Genomic DNA, 16,539 nt, shown 5'->3' on the forward strand with positions numbered 1-16,539 from the left:
CATGTGTCCCTTATACTAGGCATTTCATATAGCTGTTTTCTATAGGTTGCAAAAAATCTCAGCCTTGTCTCAGAGATTGTTTTGCCCTTTTGTCCCTTCTCCCAATCTTTTTCCTAACATTATTCTTATAAGTTAGTAACTTAAATTCTATTTATATTTTATTTTTATATTACATTTATATATTTTTATTATATTTTTCTGTTATATTTATATAACTATTCTGTAAGTTAATTCTCTTAAATATTAACTTTAAGATAATAACTTATGTTATTCTTATAACTGTTGTTTTCAGCATGAGACATTAACTATTTTATCTAAATAATAGTTATCATGTCTTGAATGCTCTCTGTCTTAGCCATTGTTCTGAGTACTTTACTTACATCTTTTATTTTATTCATTATTTTATTTATTTTATTTTGCAACAATATTATGATGTAGGTACTATATTATCCTCATTTTATAGTTGAAAATGTAATGCCATGCAAAGGCCCTGAGGTCTTCACAGTTAACCCTATGAGGTTATCTTGAAAGGGGAAAATAGAAACTGTGTTTTAAGATTTTCTCAATCAGAGCTGCCTTGAAACAGTTAAGCAACATCCCTCCTCCAAAGCTGCTATTGTTTCTGGTCTCTTTTCCTTGGGCATTGGGGGTAGATAGAGAGAGCTCAGCCCAGGTTGGAGATGGTGATTTCAGTCCCCAGGGGAGTTAGGGGGAGTGCTTACCCTGAGCATCTTTTTTGCATGAAAGGGAAATGTTCAGGGATACCTGGCTAACTGCCTACGTCTGTCTGTGCCATAGTGTAAACAGTCCTTACCACTGAACCCAAAATAGAAGATTCTAGCATGTGCTGGAGAGAACACTTGAATTGAGATAATGAGTTGCCAGTTGCTGACTATAGAAGTTGCAGGGGAAGCATCTCTTTGGCCAGTTGTGTAGGCTCAGGAGGTTCATACTCCTTCTAGACACATTGTCTTGGCTGAGAGCTCCTGCCCAACTCAAAACACAGGATCTTGGCAGTAGACTTGACACAGGACTATTTGTCCATTTTTGGGGGAAACCAGAAAATGATCAAGTGTCCCAATGACCCTGCTCTTGCTTAGCATCCTGTGATTTCAGCTTGTTTGTTCAGATGGAAGCTCTATGAACAAGCCACTTCTCAGGAGATGCTGCTTTCCAAACACTTCCAGCAACCAAAGTGCTTATTAGACCCTCAAAGAACAATATGCTAAGTTTCAACGTTTCCAATTGCCACTATGTGGGAGGCAGAACTTGACTCTTGATCAGACCATTGGAAAAATTCCTCATCTAATCTATTTCCATTACATTTTTTTTGTTGAATTTTTAAGCTTTTCATTTTGAAATGATTATGTAGTTGACTTTCTAAAAGAAGTTAATTAGGTATAATTTAAGTAAAAAATTGCATCTACTTAAAGTACAGAATTCTATGAGTTTTGATAGATGTACACATTCATGAAACCACCAACACAGTTAGGATACAGAACATTCTGCCACGCCCAAATTTCCTCATGCCTCTTTGCACAATATCCTTCCCTTGCCTCTTAGCTCCTGATCTGATTTTTGTCACTCTAGTTTAGTGTACATTTTCTAGGCTTTTATATAAACAAGCTTATGCAGTGTGTACTCTTTTTCTGTCAAGGTTTTTATACCCAGCATGACAATTCTGGAAATCGACTGGGTAGTTTTTTATATCAGCAGTTTATTTCTTTTTACTGAGGAGTATACTTCAGTTGAATTTAATGGACATGGGTGCCCACAATGAACAGATTTTGCAGGAAGCAAGACAAATCAAGGAATCATTACCAACTCCCTGGTACCTCTAGTAGAAAGTATCATGTAAGAACCCCAGGAATACATTTCAACTCTGAATGACCCAAGAGATACCTGATGATTCCACATTGAAGAGGATATGTAAAATGTTTTAATACTATTTTATTATGATTTACATAACAGTATTGAAACCAAGGAAACAATTCCAACCCAATATCCCATACATATAGTTGGTCTTTCAGAAAAGATGTTATGGTGGCTATTTTGCCATTATACTAAGCTGTAGATATTTTTTTGTCACAGAGTTTGTAATCCTCGCCTATTAAGTTCTTTGTTCTGATCCCATCTGCTACCGTGCCAATACCTTTGCCACCTTCCTCACATGTCCTCTGTCCCCTTCTCAGAGCATTGACCTCATACTCATTCACAAAATTGGCAGTTCCATTCTAGTCTTTTCCTTCTACATATATGCCATCACAGAACTCTGCCTCCATTAATAAAATGCACCTTCTTTTGCTCCAGGGAGGGCTTTTCTCCATTTATCCCTTCCATTTAAACTAGAGCAACCACATAGATCTTTTTAAAAAAATTTTTAATGTTTATTTATTCTTGAGAGAAAGAAACACAGAGCATGAGTGGGGGAGGAGCAGAGAGAGAGTGAACCACAGAATCTGAAGCAGACTCCAGGCTCTGAGCTGTCAGCACAAAGCCCAACGCAGAGCTCGAACCCACTAACTGTGAGATCATGACCTGAGCCAAAGTTGGACTTTCAACCAACTGAGCCACCCAGGCACCCTCATCTGCCTAGATCTTAACTGAACATGCCCTTCCCTATGGCTTTGACCACATTCTCCCAGCTGTATGCCACATAACCTGCCTCTCTGCTAAGGGAAGGCACTCACTACTTCCCAAGGTGTCCAGCTCTGTCCACATGGGCCCTTTTGTCCACTCTTTCAAATGTCCCTCCTCACTGTTTCCTTTGTCTTATTGCCCACACTAGTCCTTATGACTTTTTCCTCATAAACTTTGACATATAGAGGAGCATTCCATCAATGAGCTGGTCCTTTGCATTCTTCTTGAAAATTATCCAGAAAACCCACCTATTTCCAGAAACTGTCTTGTTTCCCACCTCCCCACCCAGTCTGGGATCTCCTTCCCACGCTGCTTGCTGTGTGCTGTTTTCTGTCACTGGGGCTTATGGACTATAAGTGCCCTTAGGGATAGAGCTTTGTTCTTTGTTTGAAACAGTCTTATCTATTGTGTAGTCTTTGGTCTACTTTTGTTTCCATAGAAATACAAATTCCAGCAAACACAAAATCAAATGAGTTCCAAAATTAGTTAGTTATGTTGTTATGGTTTTAAGCCTCATGGCACATATTTTTAAAGAGTTAACATGGCACAGCAGAAATTAAATTCTCAAAGGAAGAGCTGAAAAAAGTGTAAAATTATACATCAGGCATAGTGGCAGCTAAATTCATGAACTTAAAAACTGATGCTAGATAATAGAAGGGTGTTGCTTATTATAAAAAGGTTGTAAGGTGACAGAACTTTGCATTTTTCTTTATTTCAGTAGTTGCTTTCAAACATTACAATTTGACTTGAATTATTACTTGTTTATTATATCTTGAACTATTTTCAAATTCCTTTCCCTCTCTCCTTCCCAGGAAAACTAAACTTCTGACATGTGTTCAAAATATTTTCATAATTTGGATCACATTCTATAAATCCCTCTGCAGCTTGCTTTATCACTCCCTGTCCTTGGGAAAATTTTCTATGTTGAAATATGTAGCCCCAATGGATTCACTTTAACTGCTGAATAATATTTCAGTTATTGACCCATTCTAATACTGATGGATATTTTCATTATTTCCAAATTTTCACTACTGAAAATAATGAATGCTGAAATATACAAGTACTTCAAGAATTTCTCTAAGATATGTCTGAAAGGGATGTCAGAGTAACAGGTGGAAACAAGGACTTGTCCTGGGCAACCTAGAAATAAAGTATGCACATCTTCAGTTTTCTAGGCACAGCCAAATGTTCTGGAGAGGGGAAATTACACCAAGACTGTCAGTATATCTGAATTCCCATTTCTCCACATGACCTGTTAGTTCATAAAGATACAAGCAGTTCATCTGCTTTCAGCCTGAATTTATACTGGCTGGCTATTTTAAATCAGGAGGGTGGGGAGTGAGGGGGAAGGAAGGGACAAAAGGCCATTGGTGAGACTCTGAGTTTTGTAAATAGGGTGTGTGGCCAGAGTTTTACAGCTCCTGAGACCCCATGGTCAAAATTTCTTATTTTTTGTATTTTTGGAAAATGACCTGGAAGGCTTATGTGTCTTGTCCAAAGCCACACAGCTAGTTCATGGTGGACACAGGGTAAAAACTCCAGACGATGCTTAATTCTCAGCCTAATTTTGTCCTCCTATTAGATCCCTAGAACTGCTTAAAGCATTTTGCTACATCTTCACTCTGTATTATTAGTTTGTATGGAAATAAAGGTAAAGTAAAAATAAAACTAAAGGGATGTGGGATCCTCCATAAAGGTACAGCTCTGACTTATCTTTAACTTCCTCATTACATTCTTCATTTCTTATCATTTTATTTTTAAGTTTATTTATTTATTTTGAGAGAGAGAGAGAGAGAGAGAGAGAGAGAGAGAGAGAGAGAAAGAATGTGAGCTGGGAAGAGGCAGAGAGAGAGGGAGAGGGAGAATCCCACTGACAGTGCAGAGCCTGATCTAGGGCTCAAATTCACGAACCATGAGATCATGACCTGAGCCAGAAGCAAGAGTTGGACACTTAACCAACTGAGCCACCCAGGTGCCCACTTCATTTTTAATATCTTGCAACAAATATTCTAGGGCTTTTTATTTCCATTTTCTATTTTGTCATATGAAATTAACCCTTCAGGTTCAGTTGTAAGGCATCAATCTGACACATCATTTCTACATTATGAAAACAATTCTCTCATCTGTAAGCATTGGTTAATTTCCTTCCCATGTTTGGCTTTGGACGTGGCCTTAGTGCCCTCATCAGACAGTACCTCATTCAGCGGAAGTAGGTCAAGATGTTAGACAAAAACTAGATTGTGAATTTCTCTAAAATTGTGAATTTAAAGGAATTTTGAAAAATATTCTGGCTAGTTCATTACTGTGTGGGTAAGTATAAAGTACCACTTGAACTTGTTCAGGTAGCTCCAGCCAAGTGTATGACATTGGGCAAGTGACAGCACAGCAGACTCAAGTTTCCTTGAGGCAAAATGAGAGTCTGGACCTGATTGACTTCAAAGGCTTGTTGGTATTTCATGAAATTATCACGCTAAACTTAATGTTTTAATGCTTGAAAAAATGCATGTATGTATAGGGATGGAAAAATAAAAGTAGAGAAAACATACAATTATGTATTCTGGCTAAGTCTTTATAAGTAAAAGTGAAAAGTCTTTATGATGACTGATCAAGCTTGTAGCCAAATTATGGAGATTAGAGAGCTGATTAAGAAAACAAAAGCTAGAACGTAGGATGTAACAAGATAAAGCTCCTCAAAAAAGAGTAATTTTTAATGTTAGTGCCCTTCCTGTCTCTTGTGATATGGCTCAGAGTGTTCCTTGGGAGGTTGGCTGGGAGGCTCTACTGCTTTTATAAGGTTAAAAAGACTGAATTGCTATTCTTCTTGAAAATTGCATATCCCATAGAGAATAATTAAGACTAATAAGAAGCTGGAAGCAGAACCATGAAGCGAGTTAATGTTTTATTCTTTTTTCCCTCCTAGGATATCTTATTTGAAAAGAAGGTAAGCACCACATGCTTTGATTACTATGAATTAACTCTAAAAGTTTGCATAATCAAATCAGCATTGTAATTCACATTAGAAGATAAAGAGTGTCTAAACAAAAATGCTTAATTCTTTCTAAAATGAGCCAATTTTGAGGCAGCCATCTGATTTCTTTTATGCTGCTCTATCTACTGCAGATTGGAAAATTTAGAAAAAGTAAGAAATATTTAATATGATTTTAGAGAGTAACTTTAGAAATCAGTGGTAGCCAAAATGCGTATTTTTTTTAAAAGATTTTATTTTTAGGTAATCTCTACACCCAATGCAGGGCTTGAACTCACAACTCTGAGATCAAGAGTCACACATTCCACCAACTGACCCAGCCAGGTGCTCCCCCCCCCCAAATGGCATAGTTTTTGCTTGTTTTGGTAACACTTCCTTTATTCTAAGCATGTCTCTGATACCAGCTACTCGTGGGGATCCTTCACTTTGGGAGGTGTGTTAGCCAAGATTCCTAGCCCAGAGACACCACTCAGAGTCTCCTGCTGCTGCCCAGGGATTGACTTTAAGCTCATTCTCCTTCTTGCTGGTGGCAACCATACCAAGTGGCAAAGGAAGCTGGCTAATATCATTTGGATAGTGCTTAGCACAATCGAAGACCACAATGTTGCTGAGGACTTCTATACTGCATATGTGTTTCTTAACACAGAATTTGGAACACGCGAATTTTGTTTGATAAACTGCTTATTAAACATCAGAAAATGTACAGATAATAGGAGCCAACCAGACCCTGCAGAACACCATGTTTCATCGAATGGTCAGAGACACCATTGTTTTGTGTACCACTGAGATAGGAAAGGACCCTGCCAATTAAGCTGTGATATAGTAACTTCTTATAAATTACAATTCTTGAATTTATACTTATGGTAAGAGTCCCTTTAGGTTTATTTAGACATAGAGTTTTAAATCCTGTATCACTTTTGTACATACGTATAAGGGAAAGTAGAAGCAAACTAAATTGGTTATTTCAAAAAGTTCGTCGCATTCAGAGTCTAAATCCTCTGCGTGGTTTTTTGTCTCTGAGTCATTGATGCCCTTCCTCCCACCTCCCCCCAATATCAGCCTGTGCGCCATCAAAAACACTGGTGATGCAGCATTTCTTGAGTGTGCTCCAGTGGTGTCTCTGGAGTTTTCTTCCATTTCATTCTGTAAGTTTTGAAGAACATGTGCAGAAAATAACACCTTCATTATGATCAGGCCTGATTCAAATAAGACTCATTCTGATTTCAGACATGTTAAAATAAGGAGAAATGTACATCCTAGAATTGATAAAATATGGTATGCCACATGTTTTCCTTTTTGACTAAAGGAATATTTGATATTTGTATGTTATTGAGCTTTGATGTACTGTGTAGAAGAGAAATTCCAAAAATCCACTGAAAATGTTTATTTTCTGTTTAAATGGCAACTAGATGTTATACATATATTTTTGGTGGGAGGTCTAATTTATCTAACCATGGCAATGTTTAGTAATACTTTATTAGCTGGCTCTTACCAGATCTGAGTTAGCCTAGAAGACTTGAAAAGGGAGAGCAAAAACTCCATAAATTTGCTTGGTAAAATTTCTTCAAGGGAATAAGATTTGAAATGCTGCATTTCATTATGTGTTAATATTGGATTTCATTCTTGACTCAGTGTGAACACAAGATTTGTGAATGTGAGAAAGGGGATCCAGGCAATCCAGGGCCTCCTGTGAGTATGTTTCCACTTTTTTTTTAATTTTGTATGTTTCTACTTTGAACTTATGGTCAAGTCAGGAAGCCCTAGTCATGATTGCTCTACTGACGCTTGAAATCGCAGGACTGTTTGATGCTGTTGAAAAGAGGTTGTGGGGCGCCTGGGTGGCTCAGTCGGTTGAGCGTCCATCTTTGGCTCAGGTCATGATCTCGCGGTTCATGGGTTGGAGCCCTGTGTTGGGCTCTGTGCTGACAGCCTGGAGCCTGCTTTGGATTCTGTGTCCCTCTTTTGCTCTGCTCCTCCCCCGCTCATGCTCTGTCTCTTTCTCTCTCAAGAATAAATAAAAAAGAAAGAAAGAAAGAAAGAAAGAAAGAAAGAAAGAAAGAAAGAAAGAAAGAAAGAAAGAAAAGCAGTTGTGTGCAAATAGCGGCAAACACGGAAATGCTGTTTTTTTCTTTTATTCCTAAAGGGATACACTCTGTCCTTACAAACAGGCCTGGGATTTTCCTGACCTGAACTGAACTGAGGGCAGATTTGGTTTAAAATGATGAAGCTGTTCTCACAAAGGATATTTCAGGATCACGTCTGATGTGACAATTGGGGCCAGAATTTCTCAACACTGAAGTGAAAACAAAGAAAAAGGTCATACAAATCCTTGGTGCTTTAGGGAAAGCTTTATCCCACTCCACCTAAGAACAAGTGACACAGATCTCTCTGGAAGCTAACCGTGACTTCACATGTATCCAAGAGCAACACTGTGTGGGCCTCTCAGGGAGGAAGCTGGTCAGGAAGCTTTGGGGATTAGAGTGAATCCTGTGAAATGGAACTTGGCAACTAAAGGTTAAAGGCAGGATTTACTATGATGATTCAATACTTGATAAGATAATCCCAAAAGGAGTGTTTCCTTTATATTCTGGCCTAACACCTGGAAGGTACCATCTAGGTACTGGGAAGGGACTTGAAAAAACATCACAATGGTAGAGATACTATATATTTCTCTAATACATTTCATTCTGATGCATCCATGCTGCTCATTCAGTATTCCATTTACTTATGTTGTTTCAAACCTTTGAGGTCATAAACCCAGTGGACATATCTCACAAAAATGCATTGATACAGTTTTTGAACGAATGCTTGTATTTGGGGGCAGGGAGCGGAATGTGTACTATGAATTGCTTAGACTGTGCACATTTTCTCTTGAAACTTGGGTCCAAAGACTATATTTTTTCCAAACCATTCTATCAATTGAGGCATTAGAAAGCAGGAGGGTCTTTCTTTTATTTTTTTTCTCCAAAATGTAAGTTAGATATGTTATAGGATAATGTGGCAGCCAGTAGAAACTGATTTTGGCCAAAGCAAAGGTTTAAACTTCCCCTTCTTATAAAGTCTTCATTTATGTTTATTACACCAAGAGGTTTTCTGGGAAGATGTACTTGGGATATTCAATTATGTTTTAGAATGAACTGTAAAGAAAATTTACTAGTTGCTGAGCTAATCTGACAATTTTAGTCACTCAATATTGTCAGAGATTAATGTACCATTTTTTTAACGGAAGTAGAGTTGACACACAATGTTATATTAGCTTCAGGTGTTCAACACCGTGATTCAACAAGTTTATACATGATGCTGTGTTCACCACAAGTGCAGCTACCATCTGTCACTATACAGCACTATTACAATACCATTAATTATATTCCCTATGCTGTAACATACCATGTTTTAATAGAGATAGACATAAAACTATGTCATTTAGCATTTACTGAGTCTCCCTAAAAACTCTCAGAAAAGCCAGCTTTATGGCAGTTGAGAATAGGAAAACAAAACGCCTTTCTGGAACAGGATTGGAGCACTCTCTTCTCTCATATTTTCTTCTTCTTTTTTTTTTTTTAATTTTATTATTTTTATTTTATTTAATTATTTTTTTAGATAATTTACATCCAAGTTAGTTAGCATATAGTGCTTTCAGGAGTGATTTCAGGAGTAGATTCCTTAGTGCCCCTTACCCATTTAGCCATCCACCCTCCCACACCCCCTCCAGTAACCCTCCGTTTGTTCTCCGTATTTGAGTCTCTTATGTTTTTGTCCCACTCCCTGTTTTTATGTTATTTTTGCTTCCCTTCCTTTATCTTCATCTGTTCTGTGTCTTAAAGTCCTCATATGAGTGAAATCATAGGATACTTGGCTTTCTCTGACTGACTAATTTCGCTTAGCATAATACCCTCTAGTTCCATCCTCATAGTTGCAAATGGCAAGATTTCATTCTTTTGATTGCCGACTAATACCCTATTGTATATATATGCCACATCTTCTTTATCCATTCATCCATCGGTGGACATTTGGGCTCTTTCCATTCTTTGGCTATTGTTGATCGTGCTGCTATAAACATTGGGGTGCATGTGCCCCTTTGAAACAGCACACCTGTAACCCTTGGATAAATACCTAGTAGTGCAATTGCCGGGTCATAGGGTAGTTCTGTTTTTAAATTTTTGAGGAACCCCCAGACTGTTTTCCAGAGTGGATGCACCAGTTTGCGTTCCCACCAGCAGTGCAAAAGAGATCCTCTTTCTCCACATCCCCGCCAATATCTGTTGTTGCCTGAGTTGTTAATGTTAGCCATCTGACAGGTGTGAGGTGGTATCTCATGATGGTTTTGATTTGTATTTCCCTGATGATGAGTGATGCTGAGCATTTTTTCATGTGTCAGGTGGCCATCTGGATATCTTCTTGGAGAAGTGTCTATTCATGCCTTTTGCCCATTTCTTCACTGGACTATTTGTTTTTTGGGTGTTGAGCTGGATAAGTTCTTTATAGATTTTGGATACTAACCCTTTATCTGATATGTCGTTTGTAAATATCTTCTCCCATTCCACTGGTTGCCTTTTAGTTTTGCTGATTGTTTCCTTTGCTGTGCAGAGGTCTTTTATTTTGATGAGGTTCCAATAGTTCATTTTTGCTTTTGCTTCCCTTGCCTCCAGAGACGTGTTGAGTAAGAAGTTGCTGCGGCCAAGGTCAGAGAGGTTTTTGCTTGCTTTCTTTTCAAGGATTTTGACGGCTTCCTGTCTTACATTTAGATCTTTCATCCATTTAGAGTTTGTTTTTGTGTATGGTGTGAGAAAGTGGTCAAGGTTCATTTTTCTACTAGTCTCTGTCCAGTTTTCCCAGCACCACTTTCTGAAGAGACTGTCTTTATTCCACTGGATATTTTTTCTTGCTTTGTCAAAGATTAGTTGGCCACATGTTTGTGGGTCCATTTCTGGGTTCACTATTCTGTTCCATTGATCTGAGTGTCTCTTTTTGTGCCAGGTCTTTCATCTTTTCTTCTTCTTCTTCTTCTTCTTCTTCTTCTTCTTCTTCTTCTTCTTTTTTAAGTTTCTTTATTTGGAGAGAGAGAGAAAGAGAGAGAGAAGGACAGGGTTAGTGAGAGAGGGAGAGAGAATCCCAAGAAGTTTCCATGCTGCCAGTACAGAGCCCGATATGGGGCTTGATCTCACAAACTGCGAGATCATGATCTGAGCTGACATCAAGAGTAGGACGTTTAACTGACTGAGCCACCCAGGTTGCCCCTCTTCTCTCATCTTTGAGATTATCCCTTGGATATTAGGGAGAGAGAGACATTGTCCTCTTTTGAGCAAATCTAGAGAATCTACCTCTTCAAGACAGTGCAGTCTTCCTTGTTTCTAGTAAAAGAGAGAATCTCTCTCTTTTAATCAGGTAAATCTCTGCTTGGTAGGTTAAGTTTTTTTACAGTCTTCCCTCATTTTATGGGATGAAGCTGATCAGAAATTATTGTAATGTGTAAAAAATGAATATAATGCCTGCTTAATGCAATAATTTTTCCCTTTGCCTTCAGGGTACACATGGAAACCCAGGTATCAAAGGTGAACGAGGACCAAAAGGAAACCCGGTAAATAAATAAACAGCTTTCATTATAAACCAATGTATCTCTTTCTAGATTCATTTAAAGAACAAAACTGAAGAAAACAAAAGAGAACTGTACTATTTGTCACTGCCGGAAATATGATGATTTCTGTGAAGACTACAGGATGTTTACTTCCCATATTATCTGGTTTGTGTTAGCTTGCATTTACAAATTCTAAGTAATATATGACCATTTTAGTTAATAAATCTAGGAAACATAGGGATACTGAACAAATAGAAATTGGTAATTACATAATGGTGACCCAATTAATTTTTACATTGTTCCATGAATTACTAATACATATCCCATATGAAATTGATATTGGCACTTATGTTTTTTATAGATCCATTTTATGTATAACTGACCTATGATAATAATAGAAAAAACAAGTATCTCTTACTCCCAGACCATCTTCAGGCATTTCCCTAGTTCTTTTATTTGTGAGCCCATAAAAAAATATTCTAGGTTAATTTTTTAAAAATCAGATAATATTTCAGATGATGATCTTCCAAGTTCAAGAGTGATGAAAAGAGTCATAGGAGAGATACAACTATGTGAAAATTTATGGCAAAATTCTATATAATGAAAAATAATAATTAAAATGAAGAAGAAAACAGGGAAATATTTGCTTTAAATACAATGGATATTGGGTTAATTTCTATAGTATATAAAGACTTTATAAAACAGATAAGGAAATATCAAACCACTAATAATTAATTGGTAAAAGGAACCAACAATTTTCAAGAAAGGAATTAAAACCAGTAAATAAAGAAGTAGAAGAATATTTATTTTCACTGTATAGTGAATGATACTTAAAAAGAGATAATGAGGTACCCTTCAATATTAATTATTCACATTTTAGAAACTTTGGAGTCCAGGGTTGTTGGTTTGTTTTTGTGTGGAGAGAGGAGCAATTTTCTAGTTCACATAGTTTGGGGTGGGTTTTTTTGTGTATTTCAGATTTAAAAAAATGTCTTTTTTTTTATAGCAGTTAGCACAGTGATATTAAAATAATAACTAGTGATAGCAATGGGTGGTTTGTTCATTGCAAAGGTAACTTGGCACATTTTGGAAAGCAATTAGGCACTACATAAGATGTATTCAAATACTCAGAATTTAACCCAATAACTGCACTTCTGAAACTATGTTTAGGGAGGTAATGAAAAAGAGAATAAGTTAGATGCATTAAAGTATTTAGATACGTGAAAGCCAATTACTTGCTTGTCAAAGAAAGGGAATGTGAAATCCTCAACAAGATATTAGCCAACTGGATCCAACAATACATTAAAAAAATTATTCACTACGACCAAGTGGGATTTATACCTGGGATGCAGGGTTGGTTCAATAACTGCAAAACAATCAATGTGATTCATCACATCAATAAAAGAAAGGACAAGAACCACACGATCCTCTCAACAGATGCAGAAAAAGCATTTGACAAAATAAAGCATTCTTTCTTGATAAAAACCTTGAAGAAAGGAAGGATAGAAGGATCATACCTCAAGATAATAAAGCCATATATGAAAGACCCAACGTTAATATCATCCTCAATGGGAAAAAACTGAGAGCTTTCCCCCTAAGGTCAGGAACAAGACAGGGGTGTCTCCTCTCACCACTGTTATTCAACATAGTATTGGAAATCAGCCTCTGCAATCAGATAACACAGAGAATAAAAGGCATCCAAATCAGCCAGAAGGAGGTCAAACTTTCACTCTTCACAGATGACATGATATGCTATATGGAAAACCTAAAAGATTCCACCAAAAAACTGCTAGAACTGATTCATGAATTCAGCAAAGTTGCAGGATATAAAATCAATGTTGAGAAATTGGTTGCATTGCTGTACACCAACAATGAAGCAACAGAAAGAGAAATCAAGGAATCGATCCCATTTATAATTGCACCAAAACCCATAAAATACCTAGGAATAAACCTAACCAAAGAGGTGAAAAATCTACACACTGACAACTATAGAAAGCTTATGAAAGAAATTGAAGAATACACACACACACACACACACACACACACACACACAGGAAAAATATTCCATGCTCCTCAATAGGAAGAACAAATATTGCTAAAATGTCACTACTATCCAAAGCAATGCACATATTCAATGCAATACCTAAAAAATAACACCAGGATTCTTCACTGAGCTAGAACAAACAATCCTAAAATTTGTATGGAACAAGAAAAGACCCTGAATAGCCAAAGTACTCTTGAAAAAAAAAAAAAAAAGCAGGAGGCATCACAATACTGGACTTCAAGTTGTATTACAAAGCTGTAATCATCAAGACAGTATTGTACTGGCACAAAAAGAGACACTCAGATCAATGGAACAGAATAGTGAACCCAGAAATGGACCCACAAACATGTGGCCAACTAATCTTTGACAAAGCAAGAAAAAATATCCAGTGGAATAAAGACAGTCTCTTCAGAAAGTGGTGCTGGGAAAACTGGACAGAGACTAGTAGAAAAATGAACCTTGACCACTTTCTCACACCATACACAAAAACAAACTCTAAATGGATGAAAGATCTAAATGTAAGACAGGAAGCCGTCAAAATCCTTGAAAAGAAAGCAAGCAAAAACCTCTCTGACCTTGGCCGCAGCAACTTCTTACTCAACACGTCTCTGGAGGCAAGGGAAGCAAAAGCAAAAATGAACTATTGGAACCTCATCAAAATAAAAGACCTCTGCACAGCAAAGGAAACAATCAGCAAAACTAAAAGGCAACCAGTGGAATGGGAGAAGATATTTACAAACGACATATCAGATAAAGGGTTAGTATCCAAAATCTATAAAGAACTTATCCAGCTCAACACCCAAAAAACAAATAGTCCAGTGAAGAAATGGGCAAAAGGCATGAATAGACACTTCTCCAAGAAGATATCCAGATGGCCACCTGACACATGAAAAAATGCTCAGCATCACTCATCATCAGGGAAATACAAATCAAAACCATCATGAGATACCACCTCACACCTGTCAGATGGCTAACATTAACAACTCAGGCAACAACAGATATTGGCGGGGATGTGGAGAAAGAGGATCTCTTTTGCACTGCTGGTGGGAACGCAAACTGGTGCATCCACTCTGGAAAACAGTCTGGGGGTTCCTCAAAAATTTAAAAACAGAACTACCCTATGACCCGGCAATTGCACTACTAGGTATTTATCCAAGGGTTACAGGTGTGCTGTTTCAAAGGGGCACATGCACCCCAATGTTTATAGCAGCACGATCAACAATAGCCAAAGAATGGAAAGAGCCCAAATGTCCACCGATGGATGAATGGATAAAGAAGATGTGGCATATATATACAATAGGGTATTAGTCGGCAATCAAAAGAATGAAATCTTGCCATTTGCAACTATGAGGATGGAACTAGAGGGTATTATGCTAAGCGAAATTAGTCAGTCAGAGAAAGCCAAGTATCCTATGATTTCACTCATATGAGGACTTTAAGACACAGAACAGATGAAGATAAAGGAAGGGAAGCAAAAATAACATAAAAACAGGGAGTGGGACAAAAACATAAGAGACTCAAATACGGAGAACAAACGGAGGGTTACTGGAGGGGGTGTGGGAGGGTGGATGGCTAAATGGGTAAGGGGCACTAAGGAATCTACTCCTGAAATCACTCCTGAAAGCACTATATGCTAACTAACCTGGATGAAATTTTAAAAATTAATTAAATTAAAAAAAAAAAGAAAGGGAATGTGAAGAATCCTCGAGCAGCTTTACAACACTCACAACTGTACCTCCTCATCATGTGAGTCCGAAATGATGCCATTGTGTCTTCTTTTTGTTTTGTTAAATACCTGTTTTAAATTTATGTTTACATTTCACTTATTTGGCTTGTAATTTTGTGCCACATCATATATTTTCCTAAGTTTTGCCGAAATCAAGCAATTACTCTTAAGGACATCTTGGAAAACATTCCAAAGCCCCTTGGAGAAAAGCCAGAGTGCCTGGCTCTGATTGGGTACAATGCTGCATTTGAGAACAAGGGCTGTGTTGTTAAACTGAGAAGCAAACCTAGGCCTAAGCTATGAAAATGTATCTGGAGCTTGCACCCTATGCATCTGGCTTCGCTCCAAAGGGCAAAGGCTATCTGAACAGCGATTTTCTTCCCTAGACTCCATGGTGAAAATGTCAATGGTGAAGGCCAAAGATTTTTTCCCCACTGGGTTAACCTATTAATCTGGGAATTCGGAATAATTTTATTCCAAGCATTTTACTGAGCAATCAGTCACTCTGTAGGGCTGTGGAATTTTGACTGAGTTTTTTTTTTCTCCCCCACAGGGTGATGCTCAAAAAGGGGAGCCTGGAGAAAGAGGCCCAGGGGTATGTATGCAAGTGGAATGCTTTCCCCAGAATGTAATATAGGATGCTAAGGTTCTGTAAATGATCATTTTGCCCCCTGTACTACAAGTGCAAAAATGACTTACATATACATGTGCTTTTGATGGCACAGATGGGCAGTCAGACAGATATGGCCTTGGAAATGGAAATATGGGGAGAAAATGTTCTGCTCAACAGGAGTGATGATGACACAGGGTGGTGAAGCACATGACATTCTTGGATACCTAAGTGGGATTTGCAGAAGACTCAACTCAGGAAAATATTTTTCTTTGCTTTTTGTGTTTTTTTAAATATGTTTATTTATTTTTGAGAGAGGGGGAAGGGAAGAGAAAGAGGGAGAGAGAGAATCCCAAGCAGGTTCCACACTGTCAGTGCAGAGCTAGCCGTGTGGCTCAATCTCACGAACCATGAGATCATGAGTGGAGCCAAAATGAAGAGTCAGACATTTAACCAACTAAGCCACCCAGACACCTCTGTTTGTTTGGTTTTTTTCCAATAAAGAATGCATTAAAAATTCTGGGAGCACAGAACTAATAGTCTAAACTATGCTTTTGTAAATTTGATCTGCAGACAAAAGAAAAAGCATTCTAGTTGATTTATTATCTCTAAAATTAGAAGATGTTAGAGATTGCCTGAGAAATAATTACAGAAAATTTCTTCTTTTTCATTTTTCTTGGAGTTGTAGTAAAGTTGCAAAGAGCAGAGAAGGGTGTACAGTGAATAAAAAAAGACCATGTCACATTTCTCTTCCTGGCTGTCCCCCTGGCAAAAGCCCAGGAGACAGGCCCAGAGGTTTTAAAAACTTGTCTCTTGGTGTCTTTAATCAACTTTATGAGTAAGTCTAATAGAAAGTTTGATAATCAATGGAAATTCATTCAGATATGTGTGTTGTTCTTTTAGGAAGTATTTGTTAGGTGTTGTCTACATGTAAAGCATATTATTATGTGAAAAGAAA

At 37.6% G+C, this 16,539-nt stretch overlaps 1 protein-coding gene across 1 annotated transcript in view; it reads left to right on the forward strand.

The window, feature by feature from the left end:
* COL28A1 (collagen type XXVIII alpha 1 chain) overlaps window positions 1-16,539 on the forward strand; it is a 176,495-nt gene that overhangs the window by 5,602 nt on the left and 154,354 nt on the right. Inside the window, exons 4-7 of the mRNA XM_058724995.1 lie at window positions 5,561-5,581; window positions 7,259-7,315; window positions 11,151-11,204; window positions 15,525-15,566. Coding sequence (XP_058580978.1) covers window positions 5,561-5,581; window positions 7,259-7,315; window positions 11,151-11,204; window positions 15,525-15,566 — 174 coding nt within the window. The remainder of the gene's footprint in view (window positions 1-5,560; window positions 5,582-7,258; window positions 7,316-11,150; window positions 11,205-15,524; window positions 15,567-16,539) is intronic.

The sequence above is a fragment of the Neofelis nebulosa genome, chromosome 4, assembly GCF_028018385.1.
Source record: "Neofelis nebulosa isolate mNeoNeb1 chromosome 4, mNeoNeb1.pri, whole genome shotgun sequence".
Taxonomy (NCBI): Eukaryota; Metazoa; Chordata; class Mammalia; order Carnivora; family Felidae; genus Neofelis; species Neofelis nebulosa.